General features: G+C 54.4%; 1 protein-coding gene across 6 annotated transcripts in view; it reads right to left on the bottom strand.

Annotated features, from left to right (window-relative positions):
* Nucleotides 1-24,008, bottom strand: part of PAX7 (paired box 7) — a 117,600-nt gene extending 93,592 nt beyond the window's left edge. For 2 of the 6 annotated variants that reach the window (XM_032760988.1, XM_032760986.2), the window contains exons 1-4: nt 23,173-24,008; nt 20,326-20,561; nt 19,624-19,753; nt 18,481-18,615 (exon numbers count right to left, since the gene is read on the bottom strand). In XM_032760988.1, coding sequence (XP_032616879.1) covers nt 18,481-18,615; nt 19,624-19,753; nt 20,326-20,561; nt 23,173-23,257 — 586 coding nt within the window. In that variant the 5' untranslated portion in view covers nt 23,258-24,008. The remainder of the gene's footprint in view (nt 1-18,480; nt 18,616-19,623; nt 19,754-20,325; nt 20,562-23,172) is intronic. The other 4 variants (XM_032760989.2, XM_058444520.1, XM_032760987.2 and 1 more) reach the window with 3 other exon arrangements.
* Between the last annotated feature and the right edge of the window lie 1,337 nt (nt 24,009-25,345).

Genomic DNA, 25,345 nt, shown 5'->3' with positions numbered 1-25,345 from the left:
AGAGGCCTGGATTCAAATGCTTCCTCTTGCCTCTTTCTTTAGCCCTGTGATCTCAGGCAAGTGACTTTACCTCACTGAGCCTCAGTTCCCTCATCTGTAAAATGGGATTAGTAAAACCTGTGACGTTCATAGGGCTGTGCTGATTAAAGGAGCTGGGTCTGGCTCATGGTAAATCCTCCAGAATTCCAAGTTTGCTTTCCAGAGCTCCCTCCCAACTGGACATGAGCATGCTCTGTTCATCTCTAATTATTACGGCCTGGCAAATTTGTACAAGCTACCTTGCAGCCCACCCGATGTTGTGGTTTTTTTTCCTCTGCTACCCTAGATAGTTCTCAGATGGCATCTGCCACCTTGCCACTTGCCAAGAAGAAGTGGGTGAGTGGAGATTTAGGAAGGATGAAGGCATTGCACATGAGCACCAGATTTGTTTTACTGTGTTGCATTTTGGCATCTATTCTGGAGAACGGTGTTGGAGCTGGGTCCAGCATCCAGCTGGGATTCCAGCCCCCGCCCTCACTCTCTCCCACCTGTGATTATTTATTGCATATTTCCCCCTGGGAGGGGACAGCCCTCCCCTTCTTTAACTCTCCCCTAATCACTGGTCTAAGGCAGTGGACTTGCACTTGAGCGAAGTGTTCTTTCTAGGGAAAATTTCTTTACAGACTGTTTATCCTTCCAGCCGGGAGTGTGGAGCTGGCGGGTGGGGGGAGGGCTCACTGCACTGGAGCCTGAGCCAGCAGGCAGACTCTGTGAACTGCCTCTCTGGACTGGGCTGCTGCGCTCCTCGGGCAATTTCTTCACTTCCTAGGTCTTGCCATTGTTCAGGGCTGCAGCCAGCTGCAGGCGGCGTTCATCTTTGGAGTATTTGCAATCCCGAGAAAGAAAGGCTCTCCTGCGACAGGGCTGGGCTGGGGGCCCATAGAATGGGCAGGAGCTGAGACACCAGAATGAGAAGGGGGACATGCATGTGACCGCACACACGTCCGCCAGGCCCCGTGACCGACGCTGGCGTTTAAACCTTTTGCTGGCATTTAAACCTTTTGTTGTCACTTAAACCTTTCCTGGGGAGCTGGGAAAAGAGGCTGGACTCTGAAGGCAGCCGTGGTTTCCCTTCAGGCTCAGCCGCTTCTCAGCTAGATGACTTCAAGCAGATGACTTGGCCTCTCTAAGTCTTGGTTTCCTATCTGTAAAATGGGGGCAGATACGTTCAGAGCCATGGACAAACCCCCCAACCTGCGCCTGGACATGGTGGAATTGACAAAGTCACATGGTACAGGTATCACTTGTTCTGCAGAAACACACCCAGATACATCCCTCCATCCATGTCATCAGCAGCTACACACCCATATCCACATAACCACAGACCCCTGAACACATTCTCACTCAGACAGTACATTCCATATCACAGGGACACAGCCACCAGCACACCAACAACCGAAAGCGACACCTCCCCCAAGTCTAACCACAAACCAACTCCACTTCCTAACTCCCTAAATTTGATCCACTGTAACCATGTGTACACAGCACCGTTGCAACAACAACAACAACAACAACAACAACAACAACAACAATATACACACACAAGTGACAATTCTTAAGTCCTTAACCAGGATTGCAATATTTATCTTGCAACTAATTCCCAAAGCTGACTGTGATTCCTCAATTCATAAACCCAAGCGCAAATCAAAATGCAGGTCAGGAAGCCCATTCGTAAAACAAACAAACAAACAAAACAAAACAAAACCCAGCAAATCCTGATTCAATGAATCTTCCCTGAAGGATGAAACCCTTTCCCTGAAGGAGACAGGGAAGGCCATTCCCCAGGGACCAAGGACCCCGTGAATTAGCTGAGGGTATTCCAAAGTCAATGCCCGCAAAAGCATAGGTGTTGCAGCAGGAAGAGTTTGTGGTACCAGATTCAATTACTGGCTCTACTCTTGTTGGCTGTGTGACTCCAAGCAACTGAGTAAACCTCTCTGAGCTGTGCTTTCATCTACAAAATTGGGAAAACAGATAACCACGGGGCATGGCTGGGGAGTTAAGGGAGGTGTATCGAGCACCTGGCTCAGTTCCTGGCACATAGCAAGAGGTGGGCAGGTGGAGAGCACAGGTGTCCAGTGAGATGGCCCTGCCCATCTGGACCCAAAGAGCTGAGGCACCTCTCTGTGTGCCTCAATTTCAGTATCTACAAATGGGCTTCTTAATGAATAATCTCTCCTTCGAGGTATTCTTGGAAGGATCTGATGAATTCATTAATGTAAAGCACTTAACACGTATGCAGTCAGCTTTCAACTGGCCAGTGTCCTAAGTAGTAGATGTTTTCAATAAATGGTTACCTCTTTCCTTCCATCCAGGTTTCAGGTCAAATATCACCTCTTCTGGTGGCAGGCCTCCCTGATAGCCCAACTATTAATAAACATCACTCCTCTGTCAGTCCCTTTCTATCACGATTCTGCTTTATATTCTTCAAGCCCTTATCTACCTTCTGAAAGCATTTCCATATTGGTGAACCTGCTCTTCCCCCAGTGTGTGAGCTCTGTGCAGCCGGGACCTTGTGCTATTGCCGGCTGTGCTCCCAGGAATAGCGCCTGGCACATAGTGGGTTCTCAATACATTTTGCTGTAGGAATAAAATGCTAGTTCTAACTCTACCTTCCTGGGGCAATGGGGGGGGGGGTGGGGAAGAGAAGGGGGCCAGTTGAGGTTAAGGGTGGAGGCAGCCAGTGGCCCTCCCTTCCCCTCCCCAACCTCTACCGGCTCTGCACACCCCCACTACCCCACTCTGGAATGTGATTCCCAGGCTGTGGGCCCAGCCGGCCCAGCCTTTCCGCTGCTGCCCAGGATTCTCTTGCTGCCTCCTGCCAAGGGGCCAGTGAGCCTTGATGGGTTTACCTGAGTGTTAATCCCCCAACAATCCCCCCTGGCCTGACCTGAGAGCCAGCTTCCATTCTTGTCCCGGGTCTAATTAAGTGCCTGAAATGCCACTTCGCCTTTCAAACCAGGCTGCTTTTCTCCAAGGCAGGCAGGTAAAGCCCAGCCTGCCTCTTTGAAGCAGCAGAGGCCGGAAGCCTCAGCAGGTGCATGAGGCGGCGGTGGGGGCGGGGGAGGGGAGAGGGGGAGGGATGGCACTGTGAGGCCTGGAGGGAGGGTGCGGGGGGAGGGGCGGAGCTTTGAGAGGACAAACACCTGCAAATCTTCCAACTCGGGATGCTTAACCTTTGGGGGACCTTGAGCTCTGGAGCACTTGGAATCTCTCTCCAGACACATACCCACCACTGATAAATTAATTCTGGGGATTCACAGTCACCCCTTGAAGCCTCTATTGCCCCCAAGTTAAGCTGATGTGACACCACTTTCCTTCAAATATATATCTGCATCTAAACAGATAGATGGATAGGTAGATCTAGACAGACATATCTAGATATCACTGTATAAATCTAGACAGTTATATCCCAACTCAACAAAGCTGTTGCTAGCAATAGAGAAGGATTCTTAATTTTTATTTTATATACTTTTTTACGATGTGAAATTTTACAAGTACATATTACTTTTGCAATAAATCTTTCAAAAACCTATAAAAATATATGCATACACATTTTAGAGCCACTGATGAAACAATGTGCTTTTGACTTAGGAAATTCTCAGCATATAGATCTTTAGGGATCATCTATTTCACACAAATCACTTTCAGGCCTTTTATTTCATTTTAAGCATGTGCTTCCTATGTGCCACATAGCTTTTCTGTGTTTTAATTCATTTGCTCCCATTGTCTGGATGAGAAAACTAAGGCTGAGGGAGGGGAAGCCACAGCTCAGGGGACATGGTGGGGGCAGAAGTGGGGAGGAACCTGGGTCTTACTGATTCCAAGTCCAGGGGTCCTTCTGTGCACTGAAGCTGCCTGTGGCTATAAGGGCTCAGAGCCCAGAGCTGAGATGACAGTGAGTGTCTAGGAGACCATCTATGGCACAAGCAGGAGTTGGGAATGGTAGGACAGAGCAGAGGTCTTGCTCTGCCAGCCCCACTGTTCCCAGCATGGTACCCTGGCAGATGGGACCCTCAGTAGGGACAGGTGACCATAACAAAAGCTGAGGGACCCAGCAACTTTGGAAAAATGTTCCCTTCATGGTGCCTGGCTTAATACTTTGGGGACTGGGTCTCTCTTCTGACTCCTCTCCGTTTGCTATGCAACAGGTAACAATTCCCTTCCCTTCTCTGGGCTTCAGTTTCTCCATCTATAAAAAAAGGTGTTGCATGAGACCAGTGACTCTTGCTGGGGAGGCCATCAGAATGATCGGGACAGATTGCTCCAAAGCCACTGCGCTCAGATGTCCCAAATCAAGAAAGTACCCAGGTGGGCATGTCTTGCAAAAGCACCCGGGTGACTCGGGGGCACAGCCCTCTGTCCTCTGCCCTCTGCCCTCCTGCTCCTTCCATCCCCCACAGGCTGCACTGAATCCTCCTTCCAGCACCATCCCAGGATGGCATTGCAAGCCAGCTGCTCCACCAGGCCCCAAAATGAAGCACAGAGTGTGTAACTGCTTCCTGGTCACACAGCAAGCCGGGCAGGGACTGAAGAGGCAGATGTCAGTGTCTCTTGACCAGCCCTGCCCGTCTTCCAAAGAGACCTCCCAGTCAGGAGAGAAAGTTCCCTAATCAGAGGAATAGAAAAGGAGGATAATCATTTGTCACCAGATAAGCAGTTATCACCTTATCTCTGAAAACCAATAACCATAGCCTGAGGGCTCTGATTCCAGGAGTATACAGAGCTTCTTCCCCTCACCCTCCTCCAGAGTAGCCTTGGAGAGGAAGTGGTCCTTGCTCTTCCCAGGACAAAGCCCTGCCTTCCTGGAGTTTCCTCTATCCATGGGGAACCAGGCTGGTTTTTCACTGCTTCCCCTCCACTAAACACACGCCCAGAGTATTACAGCTCAAAGGATGGCCCCTGAGGCTGAGAATCCCAAGACCCCACGGAACACAGTTTGAAAACCACTAGGCAGACCCTGCCTTGCCATTGTTCAGAGAAAAGGACCAGGGGCCAGAGACATGAAGCGGCTCTTCCAGAATGACACAGCAGTTAGTGCTCAGGCTAGGGCCTCTGCATGGGGCCCTTTACATGAGGATCTAACCACAATCTGTGATTCTTTTCCCTCTGGGCTTTATTTTCCCTTGCCGTTGAAAGGACTGCTCCCAGGATGGTGGACAGACCAACTCTTCAGCAGGCCAAGTTTGTGGCATCTAGCAGGGCTCAAGATCCCAGTATGTGCTTATGGGTGCTGGGAGTGTGGGTGGTAGGGGGTGGGGTGGGTTGTGGCAATGGCTTGAACCACAGTCTCCCCTGGACCTGAGAATCTGGGGTTTATGAAGAACGGGGGAGGGGCATACGGGCTACAATTGTCCAGATGGGGTAAGAAGAGGAGCTTCTTGCTGCCCTTCAGGCTTCTTAGGGCAAAGGTGTCAGAGTCCTGCAGAGCCTGTTAGAAGGGAACCCTCCTCCCCTTACTTCCTTGGGCTAATCAACTCTCTGTGCCTCAGTCTCCCCCTCTGTGAATTAGAACTTTAAGGCATGTGTCACATTAAACACGAAGGGCGATGAACTGCCGGGATGGGGAAAGGCCTCATTTCCCGTGGTTGTCCTTATTCCATGCCTTCCTAATTCCCGGGAGCAAAGCTTCCACCAGTTTGTTTTGCTCCTGTACCCGCGCATAACTGCCAGCAGACCAGAGTGGCCTTTCCCTCCTTTGGCCTCACTCATGTCACTCCCTCTGGACCTCAGCTTTTCCATCTGTAAAATGGCCAGATGACCTCTAAGGCCTGTTTGAGTCTGACTCCACCCTTTGTAATCGCAGCCTGCAAAGGAATTCCAAGTTACCTTGAACGAACTTAGCAGCCAGTCACGGGCTCAGTACCCCTGGGCATCAGTGGTGGGAGTCTGGGAATGGGCTGCTTTCCTCCTCTTCCATCTCCAGCTGGGGCAGCCCTCTCCTAACCATGTCTCCTTGCATCCTCTGCTCTCCAGCTCCTCTGCACCTCTCTGCTCCTTTCCCACAGCCTTGACCTCCTAGCTGGTATCTCCACATCTTCCGGTACATTCTCGGCTCGGTGAATCCAACACTCCCCTACTGAAATATCCTCCATGCTCCCTGCTGCCCTTGGAATAAGTCCTAACTCCTTAACTTAGCCTTTGATGAGTCTGGACCGGCAGTAGGGGGTATCCTCTCCAGAACATCCCACACAACCTAGGGCTTGATAAATAGTAGTGGAATGGCTGGGCATGGTGGTCATCACTATAATCCCAGCATTTTGGGAGGCCAAGGTGGGAGGATCGCTTGAGTCCAAGAGTTCCAGACCAGCCCGGGCAACATGGCAAAATCCTGTTTCTACAAAAAGACACAAAAACTAGCCAGGTGTGGTGGCGCATGCCTGTAGTCCCAGCTACTCGGGAGGCAGAGGTGGGAGAATTGCTTGAGCCTGGGAGGTTGTGGCTACATTGAGCAGTGATCACGCCACTCCATTCCAGCCTGGGTGACAGAGCAAGACCCAGTCTCAAAAAAAAAAAAAAAAAAAAAAAAGACAAATATAAAGTAGTAGAGTGAATGGATGGAGAGTGACATTGCCTTCAAAGAACTTCCAAATCATTGGAGTCAGGGCCTGTTTCTGAGATGGCTGGGGGTGGGGAAAACAGCTCTGGTTGGGGAGGGGAGGTGACTGGGGGCCAGTCAGGTAGGAGCCTGTGTCACATACCCTCACCTGCCTCCTTTATACCTGGAGGATGTTTTCACCATCTCCTCAAACCAGAGCACTCACCCACATCTCCCTACCCTGTCAGTCAAGGCTGCCCAGCCTCTCTGCCTGTGGGGACAGAAGCCATCAGGGAGGGAAGTCCCTCCACACACAGAACAGTGTCTACTGGGCTCCAGGATCTGGCTCTGTGTGTTTCTACCTTCTTCTCTTGACCTTCTGCTGAATGAGGAGCTGCCCACAGAGCAGGCCTATTTCTCCTCTAGAACTGTAGATCAGGAGGGATACTATTTATTTGCACTTGGTTATCTGCCCCCACCCCACCTGCACCCACATTTGGTGATCACTTATGGATTCACAGCCCGTTTCTTCCAAGGCCCCTATTATTTCCCAAGTCATAGGGGATTAACTGAAAGAAGCCTTGGAGGAAATGAAGAGGCAGGAGAGGATGGGGGAGTGATATTTCTCCAGCCTCCCAGTTTGCCCTGTACTTTATGTAATTATAGCATTTACGCTTCCTAGCCTACTTGGAGGTTGTGTCCATGGACCCACTTTGCAGAAGAGGACATCTAGGCTGTCAGAATGCTTCACTCAAAGTTACCCAGATCTTTCAGAATCCAGGGTCCTCCTCTTTCTCCTTCAATCTCCTGCCTCCTTCCCCCCTCCCTGCTCCCCCCCCCCCCCCCCCCCGCCAATTCAGGCATCTCCTCTACAGCATCCTCTATAGCTGTGATCACAGATTAGCAGGCCGCCACAGTGGGGGTGACTTTTGGAGACCTCTGTACCCAGTTCCCTGGGGTCACAGAGAAGGACTAGAGAGCCTGAGCCACAGAGCCGCGTGCCCAAGCCATGTAGCACTCAGCAACAGACTGTCCAACAGCTGCAACTTTCTCCTTTCCTCCACCACCCCGTCCCAAGTAAGCAACCCAGCCCAGGCGGCAGTGGCGGCGGGGCCCAGGTCCTTTGCCCCCCTCCCCTCCGCTGACCGGCGCGGACAGCTGACCCAGCCAAGCTCAGCAGAGGAGGCCCTGCACCAGGTCCTGGCTCCCCTCTCCCGGAGCTCGGTTTTGTTGTGGGTTTTGTGCGTTCTGTTTTGTTCCGTCCCCCGCCCCTTCCCGCGCGGGTCGCCCCTCCCCCTCCAGCCCTTCCCCCACCCCACCTCCGGGATCCCCGCCCAAGACCCCAGCCCTCCCCGCCACCCCACCCCGGGCTCCCAGCGTGCCCGCTCTTGACTTCATCCACTAAGTCAATAGCCGGGGCGCGGGCGGGCCGCTCCCCCCGCGCCGCGCCGCCCCGCGCCGCCCCCCGGTTTTCTTCTCGGGATAATGGGGGCTCTTTGTGGCCTAATCAGCCTCCTGAGGGGCCGGGAGGCCGGGAGCGCTTCCTCCGCGGCCGTCGGTGGAAATGAAAGCGGGATTAGGCCGGGGCCTCGGCCCACACCATAGTAAAGCGCCACCAGGCATTCGCCCCTTCAAAGCCCCTTTCGGGGGTTTGGTTACTTTATTTCTAAAGTTGTTTGTATTTCTAAAGTGGCCATTGAGGCGCGAGCGGGGACTGCCCCGAGAAGGTGGCGGGGAGGGGGCGACGCGGGGAGGAGGACGAACTCCTGACGCCTCCCACCCTCTCCCCGCCTGCACCCGCTGACCAGTTTCCAAACCGCTTTCCCGGCCCTAATTTCCTGCTGCCTGGGGAGGCCAGGAGCGGTTCTCATCCTCATTAATCAGATAGGGAAACTGAGGCTCAGGCACCGCCGAGACGGAAAAGACCGGGTTTTTGGGGAAGAGGGTAGACGCAAAGCGGGCCATTTACAGCAGTAATCGCCTGGAACAGGCAGCTCTGGGCAAACCGCTCCGTGTCCCCTGTATGGGCCACTAGGCCACCAGAGAAAAAGTCCCAACTAGAACCTAATTTGAAGAGAGAGGGAGGTTCAGCCCCATTTATTAAAGAAAGTTCCAAGGCCTCTTTTCTTAGGGTTCACTCCGAGGACCTCCAACAAATCGCGGACATGCTGGGATTCTGCAATCATTCAGAATCTTCCCCCATGGAAAAGGTGGAAAGGGTGGGCATTTTGAATTTTGGCATTTGCAGGCAGCGGGAGGGAGGAGAATGGAGGATGGGGTATATCCCCCCACATCGGACTTTCTTTTTCTACCATATTTTTAGACCCTGGGAAGGGTGAATTCGAACTCAAGAAGTCCAGGCGGGAAGGAGAGCTGCAGGGTGAGGACCGCGGGAGGGGGGAAAGCGCCTTCCCAGGTGGCTTAGAGACCAGCTTCCTGAGTTAGGGCAGTGGTTAACAAGAAAGTGCGGGAGACGGAGGCGCTTCTGCAGGCTTCCGCTGGGAACAAGAGGTTCCAGAAGCTTCCTTAGGACTCCTCCTGACTCCTTCCAACTCCCAAGTCTGCAGCCCAGGTAAAGCCAGAGCAGACTTTAAGACAAGTTTTCAGGAAACCGGGAGGCTTGATCCAAATCCACAATCTCCCTGCAAAAGTGTTCAGAACACACCGCACAAACACACACACACCTCACAAAACTTCTGAATGTGGCTCTCTCTCCACCTTCTCCAGTCACCTAAAGACCTCGACCTGAATTGGGGCCCGCAGCCGTAGCCGTCCCTCTCCACCTGTCGCCCTCGCTGAGGCTTGGGACGGTAGAGAACCCATCGCCGGCCGCCCACTCGCCCACTTGGGTGAGGTTGTGTAGGGTCTGGGTCCCATGGAAAGGATCCAGAAAAGTTTAGGGTGGAGTTTTCCGAGCTACTTTTCTGTCCCGCCCCGGGGCCTCTTTGATCTTCGGTCTTTTCGTGGTGTCAGACAAAGAGTGCAGTGAAGGCAAGAGGCTCCGCAGCCCAGCCGCTCCTCCCTCCGCCTCTCCCTCGAACCCGTGGCGAAGCAAGGCCCAGCCCGCCGACGCGGGCCACTCCAGAGGTCAGCTTGGGGGCTGCCTGCCAAATTCAGCCCCAGCCCCGCAAACACACTCTGCTGTCATGCGCACGCACGCGCGCGTGCGCGCACACACACACGCACACCATTCACAAACACCCAGACACAAGACAGTCTTGCGAAGAGGGAAGCCCACAAAGATATTCAGGTAAACACACAACAAACACATACAGGAGACACATCTGTTTATTTGCGGGCTTATTTTCTGTCTCCACCGCCTGGCTCAGAACTCCACGAGGGCAGGGACCTTCTTGAGGTCACTTAACACAACGCCTGGCACCTACTAGGTGCTCAAAAATTTTTTGCAGAATGAATGAAGACATTCACACACATACACTCCAGAGGAAAATTTCTCTTTTGGGTGGTATAGGTAAAAGGGGGAGCATAGCACACGTGCTTATATCAGCATCTAAACACTTCCCAAAGGACCCTTCCAATAACCAAGCGGGGTGGAGAAGAAGCTCTCCGCTCTGTTTTGGAGAGGGGAGGAAGCAGCAAGGACCAGACCAAGGGCAGGATCTCAGTGCCCCTCCTCCGCATCTCCTCATTTTGAGCTTCCTGATGCTGGAATCAGAAGCTCCCTGGAGATACTGGAGTCATCAGGAAGCACGCAGATGTGAGGTTCTGAATGGGGTGTAGCCTCTAGAAGCCCCAAAGACCCCTTTATACTAGATGAAAAATTCTGCCTGTATGAAAGTATGTGAGTGGCAAGGTTTTAAAATTATTTTTTCGGTTTTAGCCTGTTCTTAAAGGGATCCAGGATCCCCTAAAAGGATAACATTTGTCTTAGTTAATTCTCTTTTTTATGGAAGGAAACTGAGGCCCAAAGAGGTTGAATGGGTTGTCTAGGGTGATATCGCTAGTGAGTTGCGGGCGGGATGGATAGCAGAACCTCGACCACGATGAACTTTGCCCCTCTCAGATTGCTCCAGCCTCGCACACCTGGGTTCGGATGGAGAGCAAGGCGGTCGGAGGAGGGGATGGAACACAGCCGCGGGGGGGCTGGTGGGTGCAACCTGGACCCGCAGTTGCACTGAGCCTTCAGCTCGCCCTGGGTTACCTCCCCCTTACTCGCCCTCCAGTCCGCAGCGTTCGCAGCCTGGAAGCGGGGAAAGTGGCCAGAACGCCATCCCTTCCCAAAGCCGAGAACTTAGAAGGGGCGGCGACTAAATTGGAAGGCGGCGAGCTTCACTCTCCGGGCAGTGAAGCCCGGGCCGGCATGTTAATTTAGCCACGCTCTGAATGCAGTTCCCGGCCTCCCCCTCGCTCCACGTCCCAACACCGCCGGGCACGCGGGCTGGCCCCTGCCCAGCGCCCCGGGTTGGAGCGCGGAACCCGGGCCCCCGCCTCGGGGTCAGCTTCCCTCCCGCCCCGCCGGCCCAGCTCGCTCGCCTCTAATTAAGTGGCAGGATCGCAGCGAGCCGCCGGGACGTGCTGTAATATGATGAACTGCCTTTGTGCCGATGTCACCGAAAGCGCTTCTGATAAGGCGAAGCCACGAAGGATCAAAAGGGCGGCCGCGGCACGCCCGCCTCCCGTCTTCCCCTCGCCGCTGCCCGGCTTTGAGCGCTCGCCCTCTCGGCCCGTGCTCTCCCGCGGGCTCTGTCTCTAGGTCCCGCTGGCTCTCCTGATCCGCCTGTCCCAGAGACAGTCTCTCGGTGATTCTACATCTCTTTGTCTTTCTTCCTGCTGCTCGGCGCCTCCCTCGGCCCCTCCGCATTTTCCAGCGTCCTCAAACTGTACGCAAGATTCTCTTCTGCTGCACTCAGACTTTCTCACTCTGAATTTTCTAGCTTTCTCCTCCTCTGTGGCTCTCTGTCTCCGCTGTCTCTCCCCACCCCTCCCTTGGTCTCCACCGGAGCTCAGGCCCAGCGCACCTCCAGGACCAGGGCGACTAAGCCATGGAAAGGTCCATTCGCTGACCCTCAGGCTGCGGAAATCGGCCAATTCACTGGCAGCCGACAAGCAGAGCCCCGCGGCGGCCCCAGTGCCCCTCGCAATCCACCCTCGCTCAGCTCGGCTGCCAAACCGGGGGCCTGGCACGCGTGCCCAAGGCGCCCTGGAATGCCCTGGGGACCTCTTTTGAGCTGGACTTGGGGCGCACACAACTTCCCTTCACCCCTCCAGAGGCTGCAGCGACCCGCAGACGCTTTTCCTCTCCCAAGGGGTTGAAGTTCCAAGTGCAGCCGACCCCCTCCCTTCGCATCCCCTTCCCCACACCCCTTCCTTTGGCCCCCGCCTCCCCTTTGCCCTCGACCCCGTCTCTTCCTCCTCCAGGTCCCTCCCCTTCGCATGCTGGTAGTTCCCCTTGCGCTCTCTCTGGACTCCTTCCCTGCCTCACCTCTCCCCCACCCCACTTCGTTTGAAGTTTTGGAGAGATCTATCTACTAATGGCGAAGTTTCCCCCTTAGGTCACCGTTCTGCCTTGATTCGATTTGGGAAGGCGAGTTCCCTCCCTCCCTCCCCCTGCCCGACCCCAGCCGGGGCCAATCTCTCCAGAGCAGGTCAGAAAGCGCTGACCCCATTTCCACCTTTTCCTCTTTCAGCCAGAGTTGGGGGAAGGGGAAAAGAAGAGGGAAGGCCCCGGACAGCAAAAACTGAGGGGGGGCATCCTAATCTCCCAAGCGCCTCTTATCCTCACCCTGAGTTTCCTAATTACCCCTTCAGTCTGCAATGGGAGGGAGAGAAGAGCTATTTTTCTGGAATTTCTGGAATGTGCCCCCCTCTTAGTCACGGCCTTCAAGGCCCCAGAGCGTCTAGAGAACCTTTCTTTGGGGGTCTCTCCTCTGTGCAGGAACCCATCCCTCAACCAGACATTGTCTTTTCAGGGGTGTGAGTTCTGTCTAGTCTTAGACTATGAGCTTCCAGGGCCACGGCCAGGACACCTTGTACATTACATGTTTATATCCTTAGGCACTCTTGCCACACAGGCCTCACCAACTTTGTTGATGATGATAGAATGATGGCAAACAAACTCCAAAGAGGTAACCTGGAAGGAAATCTCATTTGCTCAGCCCTCTTTTCCTATATAAAAATATTTTTTTATAATATATTTTTATATATAATGTAATGTGTGACAACTACCATTTTCAGAAAGACATTCTTAAAAAAAAAAAAAAAGCCCAAATAATCACCTTACTGCTTTAAGGCTACTGTTATATATGCTTTTAAATCCTTCCATGTAAATTCCACTGAAAATTTGGAAAGCTGTGAAAGGGGAGGGGGCCGCGGGAGTTGGGGGGGAGGTTAATCCGGGTTTAACGCTGCGATGCAGTCTTAGGACCAGGGTTAGCCTGATTGCGTTATCTCTTCCCAACATTTGAGACGCCCATATTTTACCCAGCCAAATAGCTCCGAGAGCAGCGCAGATGGCTGCTGTGGTCGCGCCTCAGGAAAATGTGTTATTAATATCTAAATAACTTCCCAATACTGTCTGGTAAATCTCCCCTCCACCATTCCAAATGATGAATTCGTTTGAAGTCTTCCCCCAGCCTCATCTTTTCAATGTCTCTCCCTTCTCTCTTCTTCTTAGCCAGGCTTATTTCAAACTGGTAAATATCTAATTCCTTTTAACCGCTGCGCCGTGCACACTAGTCTTTTAGGTACAAACGCCTTGAAACAGCCCAAGTGTGGCGATGCGTGCCCCGAGGGGAACACAAAACCCGTACGCCCTCGCAGCGGGGGACCCCACCCGGTTTAGACGTGCCTGCGTTCCAAGACCGGCTGAGCACGGGAACCTCACTCCGGGAACCGAGCCTCTTTTCTTGCGCGCCCTGGGGAGACCCTCTTGGCTCCCCCACGGAGTCCCGAAGGCACCCCCCCAACACTCAGCTCTTCCGCAGCTCCCAGTCCCCTCCCTTCCACCCCTTCCTAGACCTCCGGCGGCTTCCCCCGCTCTCTGGGGCGGATAATTGCCCTCCGCTCGCCTGTTCTCCCTTGTTTAAAGTTTGTTTTCTAAATGTCTTCTGTTAGATTATGCTCGTTCATCCCCCTCCAACCTTATCTCCTTCTGTCTCTTCTCTCCTTGCCCGTCACACTCGATTTAGGCACGAGTTTATCTAGCAAACAGTTTACAGACTTTGTTTATTTACCGCGGGTTCTGGGGCTGCGAGCGCGCGAGCGCCAGTGTTTGCCTTTGTAATACTTATCTCCTCATTGTTGTTTCTCGTTAGTCTCCGCTCCAGCCTCCCCCTCTCTCTTCTTCGGTTGGGGGGATGGAGGGAAGAAAAGGGGAGCCTTGTCAGCCCAGTGTGGGCTCGGCCCCTCGCCGGGAGCCCCCTCCGCCGGGACGTTTCCAGCTCCGCTCGCCCCTCTCCGCTCGCCCCATCCCCCCCAGCCCCCGGCCCGGCGCGCCCCTCCCGCGCCCCCTCCCTCTCTCCCTCTGGTCGCACTGGATATCCACCGCCGAGCGCTGCCTAAAGCCGGGAATTGCCTGACACCCTCCCGTCTTCTTCCGAGCCCCCATTATGCGAAGCTGATCCCACTATGAACAGCTTCAAATCCCGCCTGGACTCTGTTTGATTAGATTGCCAACCCGGGGTAATCCTTTGATTTGGTGGAGTGTCAATTACCTTTCTCTAAACACACATTTACAGAGGAGGGAACTTGTTGGTTTAAATCAATGCAGATTGTTTCGTGATAAATGGACTATCGTCGTCCCCTCCCTCGCCCCCTCTTCCAAGGCTCCTGTCCCTCTCCGCCCCCGCCCCTTCCTGGTTCTCGAAGATCCGGTAAACAATGTCCCTTCCAGGTGTGAAGCCGAAAAAATGGTGTGGGCTGAGGGGAGCCGTGCCCCCCTTCCCCTATTCACTCGCTCCCCCGGAGCCTAATTAAATTTGGCAGGTCCTTGTACACACAATCAAAACAGCTTCCTCCAGTGTAGCAAACGACCGAAAACCGCATTAGCAGCTATCGCTGCTGCCAAATTAAATTGTTTCCCACCTCCTTTTACAAGTGTCTAAAACCGACACTCCGGGCTCTCCCCTCCTTTCCAATCCTTCCCCGTCATTTCCCACTCCACACCTGTAAGTTTGCGGCCTTAAAAATAAATAAAGGAAAAATGCAAAGAGAAACAAATCTGCCTCACTCGCTGTCCTCGCCAACCCTCCCCCCACCTGAGATGGTCTTTCACACCCAGGAAGTCTGCAAATTCTCCACCTGGACTTTGACACCCCCAGGATTCCCCCCGCCCCGTCCCCCGGAGAAAAATGCTGCCTCCACTACTACTATTTCTTTTTTCTAATCTTGTAACTTTTCCCTATATTTCATATTAATTGTAACCTCATTGGCCTTTCCATCCTAGAGAACAAAGTGGAGCCCCTGGTCCGATCCGGTCAGTTTTGGCTTAAACTGGTGCACTATCAGATGCATGCGGCTTTGGTGTTCTTATTGTTTGTCACTGCTGTTATTATTGTTTATATTATTGCTTATTTCTTCACACTCACTCTCTCAGCTCCCACTGAGGAACGGTTTGACCCATTGCAAACCCCTGTCAAATTCCCCACAAGAATCTCCCTGAGCTCAGATTCTGTGAAAATCTTTTCCTTTCTCTTCTCTCCTCAAATCCCCTCCCTGTTGGGTCCCTGGCCTGTCTATCCCCTGATCCTCGGAGAAAGGGGTGAAGAGGAGGGAGTCTAAGTGCCTGGGGGCAAGGAACTGTCCACTTCCCTCTCCAGGTGAGCCGAGCTTGGCTGGGGCAAGCACCTATAGACAACGGTCTGAGAATACTCACAACCAACAATCCTAATAACTCAGTCTTAACAAGGATAAGAGCAAAAAAAAAAAAAAAAAAAATATGAACAGCCTCATGAATATCAGCCCAAGGGGAGCAGGAGTGAGCTGTTCAGAGATGAAAGTGCACAGAAATAAAAGCTCAATTTAATCTGCTTTAAAACCCTTCAACTTAACGTTTGTGCTTCAAACTCTGAGAGTGAGAACTGATTGCGGATAAATAGTTTCTTACCATGCCTGGAAGCTATTACACCCCTCTCCAACACAGTTTCCTATTCAGCAGTCCCAGTTTTCATTACCAGCTCTAATAAGTCTTAACATTATTAAATGCCAAGCGGACGATAGGAAAAAACGGACTCAGGGAGGGATCTCTCTTTAGTGCTTAAAGAGGAGAGCTCTTAAACCCCTTCTTTGGTGGCTCCCTGCCACGAGAGGGGCAACTCCCCCAGACAAAGCATTTTTCAAGAGCAAGAAGCCAAAACAAAGTTGCGGGTGTGCACAACTCCCCCTGCTCTGGCCATGGGGCATCTCTGCCTCTCCCTACCTGGATGACTCGGATGGAGATTGGACGGTCTTTTCACCTTTAACTTGGCCATGAAACTGATGTCTGGGGCCTGGGAGAGAGATGAGGGATTCACAGGGGTGCCTGCCGACCGGCCCAGGAACTCAAATAGGAAACGGATACAATTTGCTCACAGATGGATAGATGGCCCTGTCTCGTCTGCACCATCATATTGCCCATTCACACCCATCTACACGCTCCCTGCACACCTATGCTGAATCCCATTTGCACAGATATATGGCCTACAGCATTCAGATCCGAAGGCCCGTGGGTAAACAGTCACACCAAGGGATGCTTGCGCTTACACAGCCATCCAATGCACAATCAGCGTACCCAGCGCACCCACCGTCATGCAAAAACTGAGGGACTTTCTGGAGACCAGGCTCACTGCATAAGATCATTTCATTTCTTCAGCTCCTCTAGACTTAGCACCTGTGTTCTCAGCCTCCCTCATCTGGCACAGGCTCCACTTTAAACCCTTGGAGACGTGGTTCTTCCTGGTTCTGCTGCAGGGAAAACCTCTATCCAGCGAAGTGGCTTGTTAGCTGGTGTGGTGAGCCCAGGCCAGCATGGAACGCCCCGCATTCCCTGGAATCAGAGGAATCCTCCAAACCGCACGATCTTTCCATCCTCTTCCTTTCCTTCCCTTCCCTTCCCTTTTTTCTCAGAGGAAATTTACCTATTTGTGCTTCCTCGCAGATTGAACTGGATATACTCCCTGCATGCAAACACACTTAAAGTCTCTCCAAGGAAAACCAAACCTCCTCTGCTTCTCCCTGGGATAACTCTCAGAAGAGTTGTCTGTTGTGCAGGAAAGATTATTTGTCCAGGAAAGATTACTCAAGTTCTATGCCTCCCCTCCACAGCCCACAAAAGTCCATCTAGTCTCCTTCCAATGGGAACAACTGAAATAAGGACTTGGTCCCCCGGCAGGTGTCCCAGGGCTCTGGGCCGACTGGCCTAGCCAAGGACCGCTTGGCAGTGCAGGGCTGCCTCCCGCCGCAGACCCGTGGCCCCTCGGCGGGCCGGGCACAGCAGGGCACCCGGCACAGCTCGCTCCCTTTCTTCCCTCTCCCTTTTGTCCCGGGCAGGACTGCGGCATCACTAGGGGCCCTGTGTGTCAATAGCCCACCCCTTCCCTTCGCTCCAGGCCGCTGCCTGGCCCCCCATCCTTCCTCCTCGGACCACGCCTATGGGGGCTGGGCGTAGATGGGAGTTGTCTTAGTGAGCCGGCTTTGTCTGTGAAGTTCATCTTCAAGGTTGGGAGGGTCTTCTGAGAACTGGAGAGAGACCTGGGCTAGGAGTGAGGAGAGGGGTGCTGGGAAAAACCTCTGAAGGGAGACTGAAACAACACGGGCTCTTTGCAAGCTTTCAGGTTCCAGGGCACTCGCCACTTTTTCCAAAGCCATCAGTCTGCGGGTTCCCATGGCCACTGTCTTTCCGATTCCCTCAGCCTGCCCGCCTCCCCGCGTGTGTTTGGGGCCTTTTCTTTTAACTGTCAGTCTTTGTGACTCTGGGTCTTCCATTTCTGTTTCTCCCCCTGTCGCCCCTTAACGTGCACTTACCAAGTCTTAAAGAGACTTAGGAGGGGAATTATGAGGGCAATGAGGAAGGGGAGGCGGTAATGAGGAAGAACTTTCTCCTCTTTCTCTCGAAACTTCCTTCCATCAAGAAACAAAAGCACAATCCCCTTTCCCGGGCTTGCGGGCGCTTGAAAACTAAACGCCCTCCTTAGCTGATCCTGAGAAAAAGCATGACGCAAGGCTCAGACTCCAGCCTGCCCGCGGAAGCCGTGCTAAGAATGGGGAGAGGGTGTGTGGAGCCTGAGTCTCTCCCCCACTGCGATCCTCCGACCCTGGGCATCTGAGAACTTGGCCTCCACTCCCAGCCCCGCCGGCGCACGCCACAGAGGAAGGCACTCTCTGTCCCCCAGTCCGCCCTGGCAACGCGGGGCTGAGTCAGGCGGCGGCCCTGGCTAATTTTTATTGATTGCAGCGGTCAGTCAACTGTCAGGCGGGGTTTCAAGGGACCGTTTAGAGAGCGTGTGCGGGTCTGGTTAACAAATTCATTTAGGGAGCCGCGGGCCGGCTCCTCCTTCCTCGCTCCCTCCCTCCCGTCCCCCGCCCCCTTGCCCAAGTTTCCTATAAAAATTGATCGACGCCGAGAGTAGCAGCCAAAACGCCAGCCCAGGAGGACGCACTCCCCGCAGTACTGGGGTAGACCAGGCGCGCGGCCCCGCAGCCGGGCTCTCCTGGGACTCACAGGCCGTCCGCGCCCGGCCTCCATAGCGCAAAGAAGGCGCGGGCTTCGCATCTAGCCGGCACCTGGGGTGCGCACCGAGGGGGCGCTGTCGGCAAAGCCTGAGCGGCTCCCAGCTGCCCCGCAGCCTGAGAGTTTCCCCGCTGGAGTTCTGGTCGCCTGCTCCGGCGGCGGGAGCGAACCACCGGCCCGCACACCGCAGCGTGGGAAAACCCGGGCTGGGGCCTCGCAGCCCAGGGAAGTTCCCTACCTTTGTCGCCCAGGATGCCGTCGATGCTGTGTTTGGCCTTCTTTTCGCCGTCGTCCTCCTTCTTGTCCGCTTCATCCTCCTCCTCTTTCTTCCCGAACTTGATTCTGAGCACGCGGCTAATCGAACTCACTAAACCTCAGAAATTCAAAGGCAAAAGAGCAAGTATAAGTTGTTGGAGCAGAGGAGCGAGCGGTGGCCTGGGCCCCTGGGAGAAAGTCAGGAAGACCCCTGCTTCCTTACAGATATCCATTCATCCCTCTTCCACACACAGACATTTAGGCATTGACACGCACTCCATAACCAGCATCCACTTGGAGAAGCCTGACTCACACCCGGGGCATTCACAGGGTGGTTAGACTGTGCATTCCTATGCAGATGCTTGCATGCATTTGTGCCTTACACTAACATCTGCCTAGGTGCACTTCCACCCACACCCCGAGAGGTCCCAGGGCCTCCCTGGAGTCTCTCCAGCTCCTGCTGCCACTCCCACACTCAGGTGTGCATTCTGGCCCTGCATGCCTGAATGTACATGTACAAACACACACACACACACACACACACACACACACACACACCAGATCACTTTCTCTCTCACAGGCAGTATGGTTTGGGACCTCCAAATCTAGGACTCAAATGGCTGGCGTTGGCGACAGCAGAAATGATAACTCTGAGACGGTGGTCCAGGGAAGCCCATGGGCATCCACCCTCCTAGGACAGATCCATCTATTGAAGCCGTTTTCTCCGGAAAAGCCTCCAGGGGGACTCTCTTATCATCCAAATTTCTAGGTTAACTTTTTGCCCATTCCTGCCTGCCCGCCTGCCTGCCTGCCTGCTTTCCCTCGTTCCTTTCTTCCTTCCTTTCTTCCTTCCTTCCTGCCTTCCTTCCTTCTTCCTCCCTTTCTTCTTTCTCTCTCTTCTTTCTTAACTTTTTTCTTTCCCCATTCCTTCTTTCCATCTTATTCCATTCTGTTTTCATTTACTCCTATGCCTTAACTCTGCCTTTCTGTACTCCTTTCCTCCCAACTTCTCAGTAAGTTCCCAGTCAACCATCATCTCCCCTCCCCTCTCTCCCACCTCCAGCCCTCCACACTGGAGGCCTGGCCACACTCTGGGCCAGCTCTGCCAGCTCAGCTGCCTTCTCACCTGAGGGCACCGTGCTTCGGTCACAGTGCCCGTCCTTCAGCAGCCTGTCCCGGATCTCCCAGCTGAACATGCCCGGGTTTTCCCTCTTGTACTCCTCAATCTTTTTCTCTATATCCGGAGTCGCCACCTGCTTCAGAGGTGGAGGTGGGAGAGTAGGAGTGGAAAGATGGGATGGGGGGAGGGAAATACTTTTAATATCACCTCTTAAGAGCCCCAGACCAGGCTGGTGGTTCTGGTTACCATGTGTCCCCCCATCCCCCAAGAGATTGGCTTTATCCTTTCAAGAAACCGGTTCTTGGCTCCCAGAAAGGCAGCTGGGGGTCTGGCCAGGTGGGGCGGGGTGGGACATGGATAGGCAATAAAGAACTCTAATTAGGACCCCCAGGGTCCCCATTATTATCTCATGAAAGACTTAGAGAAGATGTCTTCTGGTCTTGGAAGGTGACAGGGGTTGAGGCAAATGTGGGGACAGTCCAGGAATGGCTCACTGGCCTCAAGGTCTTGGACAACCTAGACCTCACTTAGCTCCATCTCTGAGAAATTCAAATAATAGGAAAACAATGGGAGGATATCTGGGAGTAGCAGACACCCTCCAGCTGTACTTTCCTACAGCCTGGTGCCGCGAGGTAGTAAGAGGGGCCACAACCAGGAGCCCCTGACCATAGGAAGCCAGCTGCCAGCCTCTGTGGCAAAGACACTCACTCTGGGCTTGCTGCCGCCGATGGCCCCAGGCCGGATGGACCCAGTCTCCTGGTAGCGGCAGAGAATCTTGGAGACGCAGCCGTGGGAGACACGCAGCTGTCGGGAGATGACACAGGGCCGGATGCCATGGTGGGCCATCTCCACTATCTTGTGGCGGATGTGGTTAGGCAGGGGTCGCCCATTGATGAAGACCCCTCCCAGCTGATTGACCCGGCCTTGGCCAAGCGGGGTGGACACTGGAGAAGGGAGGGGAGATGCAGAAGGAGAGAGGTGCAGGGTGAGGATGGAAAGCAGACACTGAGTGCACTCCCTGACTGTAGTTTTGTTCGTTTGAGCCCCAAGACCTCAGCCAGCGATCCCGGTGGTCCTCACGCTGGGGCTTCAGTAGGTGGGTAGTTTGAGAAACAACTGTCATAAATATAGGAAATCTCCCGCAGAGATGGATAGAGTAGTCACGGCTGCAAGAGTCTCCCCAGATGCTGTGTCCCCCAACTCCTGCCACACTACGAGGGATGAGGACACACCTGGGGGATTCGAATGCTGCTAAGAAGGGGAGGGAGAGAGACAAAGGTGAGACCACAGAGCCACCAGGCTGGTAGAGCCTTAGAGATCTTGGGACCAATGACTCTCTGTCCCTCAGGCCGAAGCTTGGGCTGCAGGCCTGCCTGCGTCTTGGAGAGGCCAATAACGGGTGTGATTTGGCTCATCTGCTCAGTTCTACACTCCTGGTAGTCATGAATGATCCAGTTTGTTGGGGGCTGGAGAGGCCTGGCTGATTACTACATTTACGCCTCTGGCTAGAGCAGTGGAACTGTCCCAGGGAACAGCTGAGGCACAGCCGAAGGATGGGTGACATATGCCGTTGGCTGCTGCCTCCAAGGGCACCTGGCTGTCCCTTGGGTGACTCCCCTTGCTTCTAACCACCCTCGAAGTCCTAATTTCGTTTTGGGACAATTTTAGGACACCACTGCCCCAAAGCTCCTAAATTAAATAGTTGACTTAGCCTCACAAATCCATGAACCGTGCCTGCAGGCTCTGCGAGGCTGGTAGGCAGATGGGACACAGTTCCCCCGGGTGGGGGTGACTTTGGGAACCGGGAAGACAAGCATCCCTCGTGTGTGCTGGGGAGGGGAGAACGCCCTGGTCGCCTTAATGCAAAGTCTACACAATTTCCTCACAGAAGATTGGGGGGACACCCAGCGCACTAATCCGGCCTCGATCCCCCCAATTTGGGGACTCAGCGGCTGCGGAGATCTGGAAGATTAGAACGATTTCACAGCCGCGGGAGTGGAGGGAGCTGACTGTAATTGAAAGGGAAGAGGCGAGAAGAGGCTCCGCTGCTGGGCCGTTCCTACCGCCCCCTCCCTCGCTCTCCCGGTCCCCCCACCTCTCTTTGTAAAAGTTGGTGTCTGAAGCCACCCTCGGATTTAATCAGAAATCGTGCGTCGCAAAGTCAGAGTCACTCGGTCTCCGTGGCGGGATATGCCATTAGTGCTCAAGAGCTCTCGAGGGCCCAACTTTATATTCAAGAGCCTCTTTAGCGACCGGCACTCGGCCCTCCTCAGTATTCTGCGTCATGTTGGGCAAATATTGTTCTAATCCGCCGCGCGTCCTCAGCCGCCTGTTTTACTTGCATTCGCTACAGGAGAGTGCTACTGCAAATCCCCGGGTTTGCGCGCTCTCCTGCCTGCGTGGCTGCCGGCGCGCACTTGATCACGAAGCCGCTCTCTTCGCCTCTGTCTAATTCAGGGACCCGGCGCCGTCTCGCTGCCCAAGGGAGCTCCTCCCGGATCGCAGGCTGCCAGCCCGCCCACCCCCTCCCTGCCTTCTCTCCCCTTCCTCACGCGCCAGGGACTCATACGATTACAGGAAGAGTAATTTAAAAAAAAAAAAAGTCGCACATATTTCTAACGACTTCTCTGTGACACCCTAGGCTACCTACCCTCAGAAGCCAAATGATCCCTCAGTGACAGGTTGAGGCCTTCCATTAGTTTAAAAAGAAAACAGAACAAAAACACAGGAGCGGGTCTCTCCGCCGTGCGCTCCCAGCCTTTTCTCCAGCCTGGACCCGGTTCGCCGCCGCCCGTCCTCTCAGGTCTCCCCGGGCGGGCGCTGGATGTTTAGGAAGGACGCTTTACAAAATCAGCTCTTTCTCCTCGTTTGGACATTGCCGTGCCCCTCTCGCCGTTTAGATGTTCTCTAAACCTCGCCGTTTAGAGGTTCTCTCCCGGGAGATTTCCAGAGTGCGGAAGCCCGAGTAAAAAGTTTTAGGGGGAAAATCATTACTAATTATTATTTCCAATTAGTTTGTTTCCAGGCGGAAAAGCAGGAGTGTTTGAATGTGGCTTCGGAAGAAATGGATAGCCGTGGTAGTTGAGGCATATAAAAGTATCACCCATGGTAGGTGGTTCGAAATAAAAGGGACTGTAAGACCAATCCCAGGGGTGGAAAAAATAATTCAAAACTAGAAAGCTGGCAGCCAGCGAGCCTGGAGAGCCGAGAAACTGTCAGGGAAGAAGTGTCTGGAAATAGTGGAAAGAGCTGAAATTCACCAGGACCTGATATTTACTAGGAGTCTAAATCTACCAGAATTTCAGCCCTGCGGGTAAAGGCCGGCAGCTCTCGACCTGAGAAACGAAGGCCACCGGTCAGTGAAACCCACGCAGAAGCGGACAAGTATGGGTTCCAGAAACTTCCTGGGTTCCGCGCCCGGACTGGGACCCAGAAGAGAACCGGATCCCTCTGCTATCGCCGGCGCCGCCACCGTCCCCTGGAGACCGCAGCCTCTCCAAGGACCCCGAGTTCCGGGCGGCGGAGTCGCGGCGAGGCCAGCCTGGGCGTTCTTACCTTCCAAAGGGAATCCCGTGCGGGGGTAGTTCTGCCCCGGAGCCGGCCGCATCATTCTCGGTACCGTGCCGGGAAGGGCCGCCATTCTTGCGCACGCCGCGGACGAATCCAAAGTCGGCAAAAATCGCTTCCCGTCCGCTCCCTTCACCCCTGCTGCGATCTCTTTCTTTCCGTCTTCTTCGTCTTCTTTTTTTTAACCTCTTCTCCCTCCCCTCCACACACACTCCCTACCCCCACCCCCCACCCCTGGCTGCAGTCAAACGCGTCCAGAAGCTCGGGAGGGGGGTGAGGTGGGGGCGGAGGTTGGGGGGAGGGAAGGTGGCGACGACAAGGAAGTTCAAACAAACAAACACTCCAACCCCAAGTCCGCCTCTGCCGGCTGGGCTCGGCCAGAAGTTGTGCGGACTGATGCGCCTGGCAGAACCCGGAGACGAGGCCTGGCGGCGGAGGGGGACTGGGGGAACGCGGCCGGACTCGGGGCCGGCAGCCTCGGAGTGGCGAGCGCCGCGCTCTCGCGCTCTCGCGCTTGGGGCCAAAGTTTCCAAGCCCGGAGACTGCGGAGTGGATTTCGTTCTCGTATTTATTTATATATTTATTCTCTTGCTCTAGCTCCTTCCCTCTTCTCCACGCCTTCTTTCTCCGGACCACACTCGCTTCTCCCTCCACACCGGCTTTCACACCCCCGTCCCCTAGGAGACCTGGGGACAGACGGAAGAAGGAGCCTCCTCGGGTTTCGGGGCTGGACGGAGGCGACAGGGGGTGACGGGGTTGGGGAAAGAGAAATGGAAAAGCGAGGGGGCGCGAGTGATCAGCTGGGTAAGTTGTGCAAAAGTGTTCACCGAAGTACGAGGAGGAGGAGGAGGAGGAGGAGGAGGAGGTAGTGAACGCGATCTGATAGGTTCGGACTTTTCTTTTATTCATGAGGAGGGAAGGGGGCCAGGGCACAAGGGAGCGGAGGACCAATAACGAAAAGAAATCGCCAACGAATATTTTTTTCCCTCTTTTCTAATCCCCGGCTCGACCTCGTTTTGGGGGAGAATTTGAACCGCCGTGAAAACAGAGGGAGCGGATCCCGGCGAGTTGGGGGCTGAGGGAGAAGGGGAGGGGGCCAACTTTGTCCCAGTGCCTTCCTTTGATGAATGGGCTGGATCCGCCGAGTCCCCGGCCCCCAGGTCGCTCACGGCTGCTCTCGGAGTCCCGGCTGTATGGGAATGTGTGCCTCCGGTCCGGCGCCTCTCTGGAGTCTCGCCTTTTCTCTGGCCTCCCAGGGGCAGAGTGCGCCCTATTTCTCATCTTCTTCCTCGTCTTACACCCTCTGAAATTCCTCCAGTGAGGCTCCCCGGGAACCGGCCTAAGGTGACTTGAAGGGAGGAATTCTGACTTTTTCTGTGTAATGTCAGAGCCCCAGTGTCCGGTTCTTACTCTACCTTCCCGCCGCTCTGAGAAGCCCCCAGTAACCGTATCTGGTTCCGAGGCTTGGCAAAGTGGGTCTGCCAAGTGTTAGGGACAAGTCTCTTCCTCCCCTTTCAGCTCCGCCCCGTGCAGACATCTCCAGCCGCCGCCGTCCTCCTCAGGCCCCCAGGCCGGGCCCATAACTCCTTTCCAGCAGGCAGTTGGGTTTACAGGGAGTTGGTGCTGGTGTGAGGATCTGGGGTCCCAAAGAGGTGGGAAATGGGAGGGAGGGAGCCCGTCAAGACTTGGTACAGCTCTGAGCTCCTTGCTGGTGGGTTAGAGGGGACGCCCCAATTGAATGATCGAGAGTCAGGGTGGGGTGATCAGAGATTCCTGAATTCTTCGCTTTCTGAAGCCAGGGTGACCAGTAGCCTCAACCTCGGGACACAGAGTCCTGGGGGCGAAACGCCCTCCCAGCGGGGCAGGACGCCACAACTAGAGGCCTTTTGTCTCCCCGGGGAAAGAGCGTCTCTGGCCCCACGCTGGAGGCAAAATACAATAAAATGAACCCAGCCCTCAATCTCGCCCCCTGCCCGCCCTCTCTCGGCAGTGGGGTCAGCCTTGTTTTAGCCTGGGGGGCTCACCGCTGGCTGGCCCCAGGGTGTCCCCATCCCTCCCCTTTGCCTCACCTGTGACCTTTGCCCCTCTCAGCATGTGACAGATCTCCCTCCTCTCCCCACTCTCCTAGCACAAGGGACTCATCAGATTTGGGGGGGCCCTC

The sequence above is a fragment of the Hylobates moloch genome, unplaced genomic scaffold (genome assembly GCF_009828535.3).
Source record: "Hylobates moloch isolate HMO894 unplaced genomic scaffold, HMol_V3 SCAFFOLD_9, whole genome shotgun sequence".
NCBI classification, from domain to species: Eukaryota; Metazoa; Chordata; class Mammalia; order Primates; family Hylobatidae; genus Hylobates; species Hylobates moloch.
Note: the sequence above shows the minus strand (reverse complement) of the source record. Positions and strands in the feature narration are given on the sequence as shown.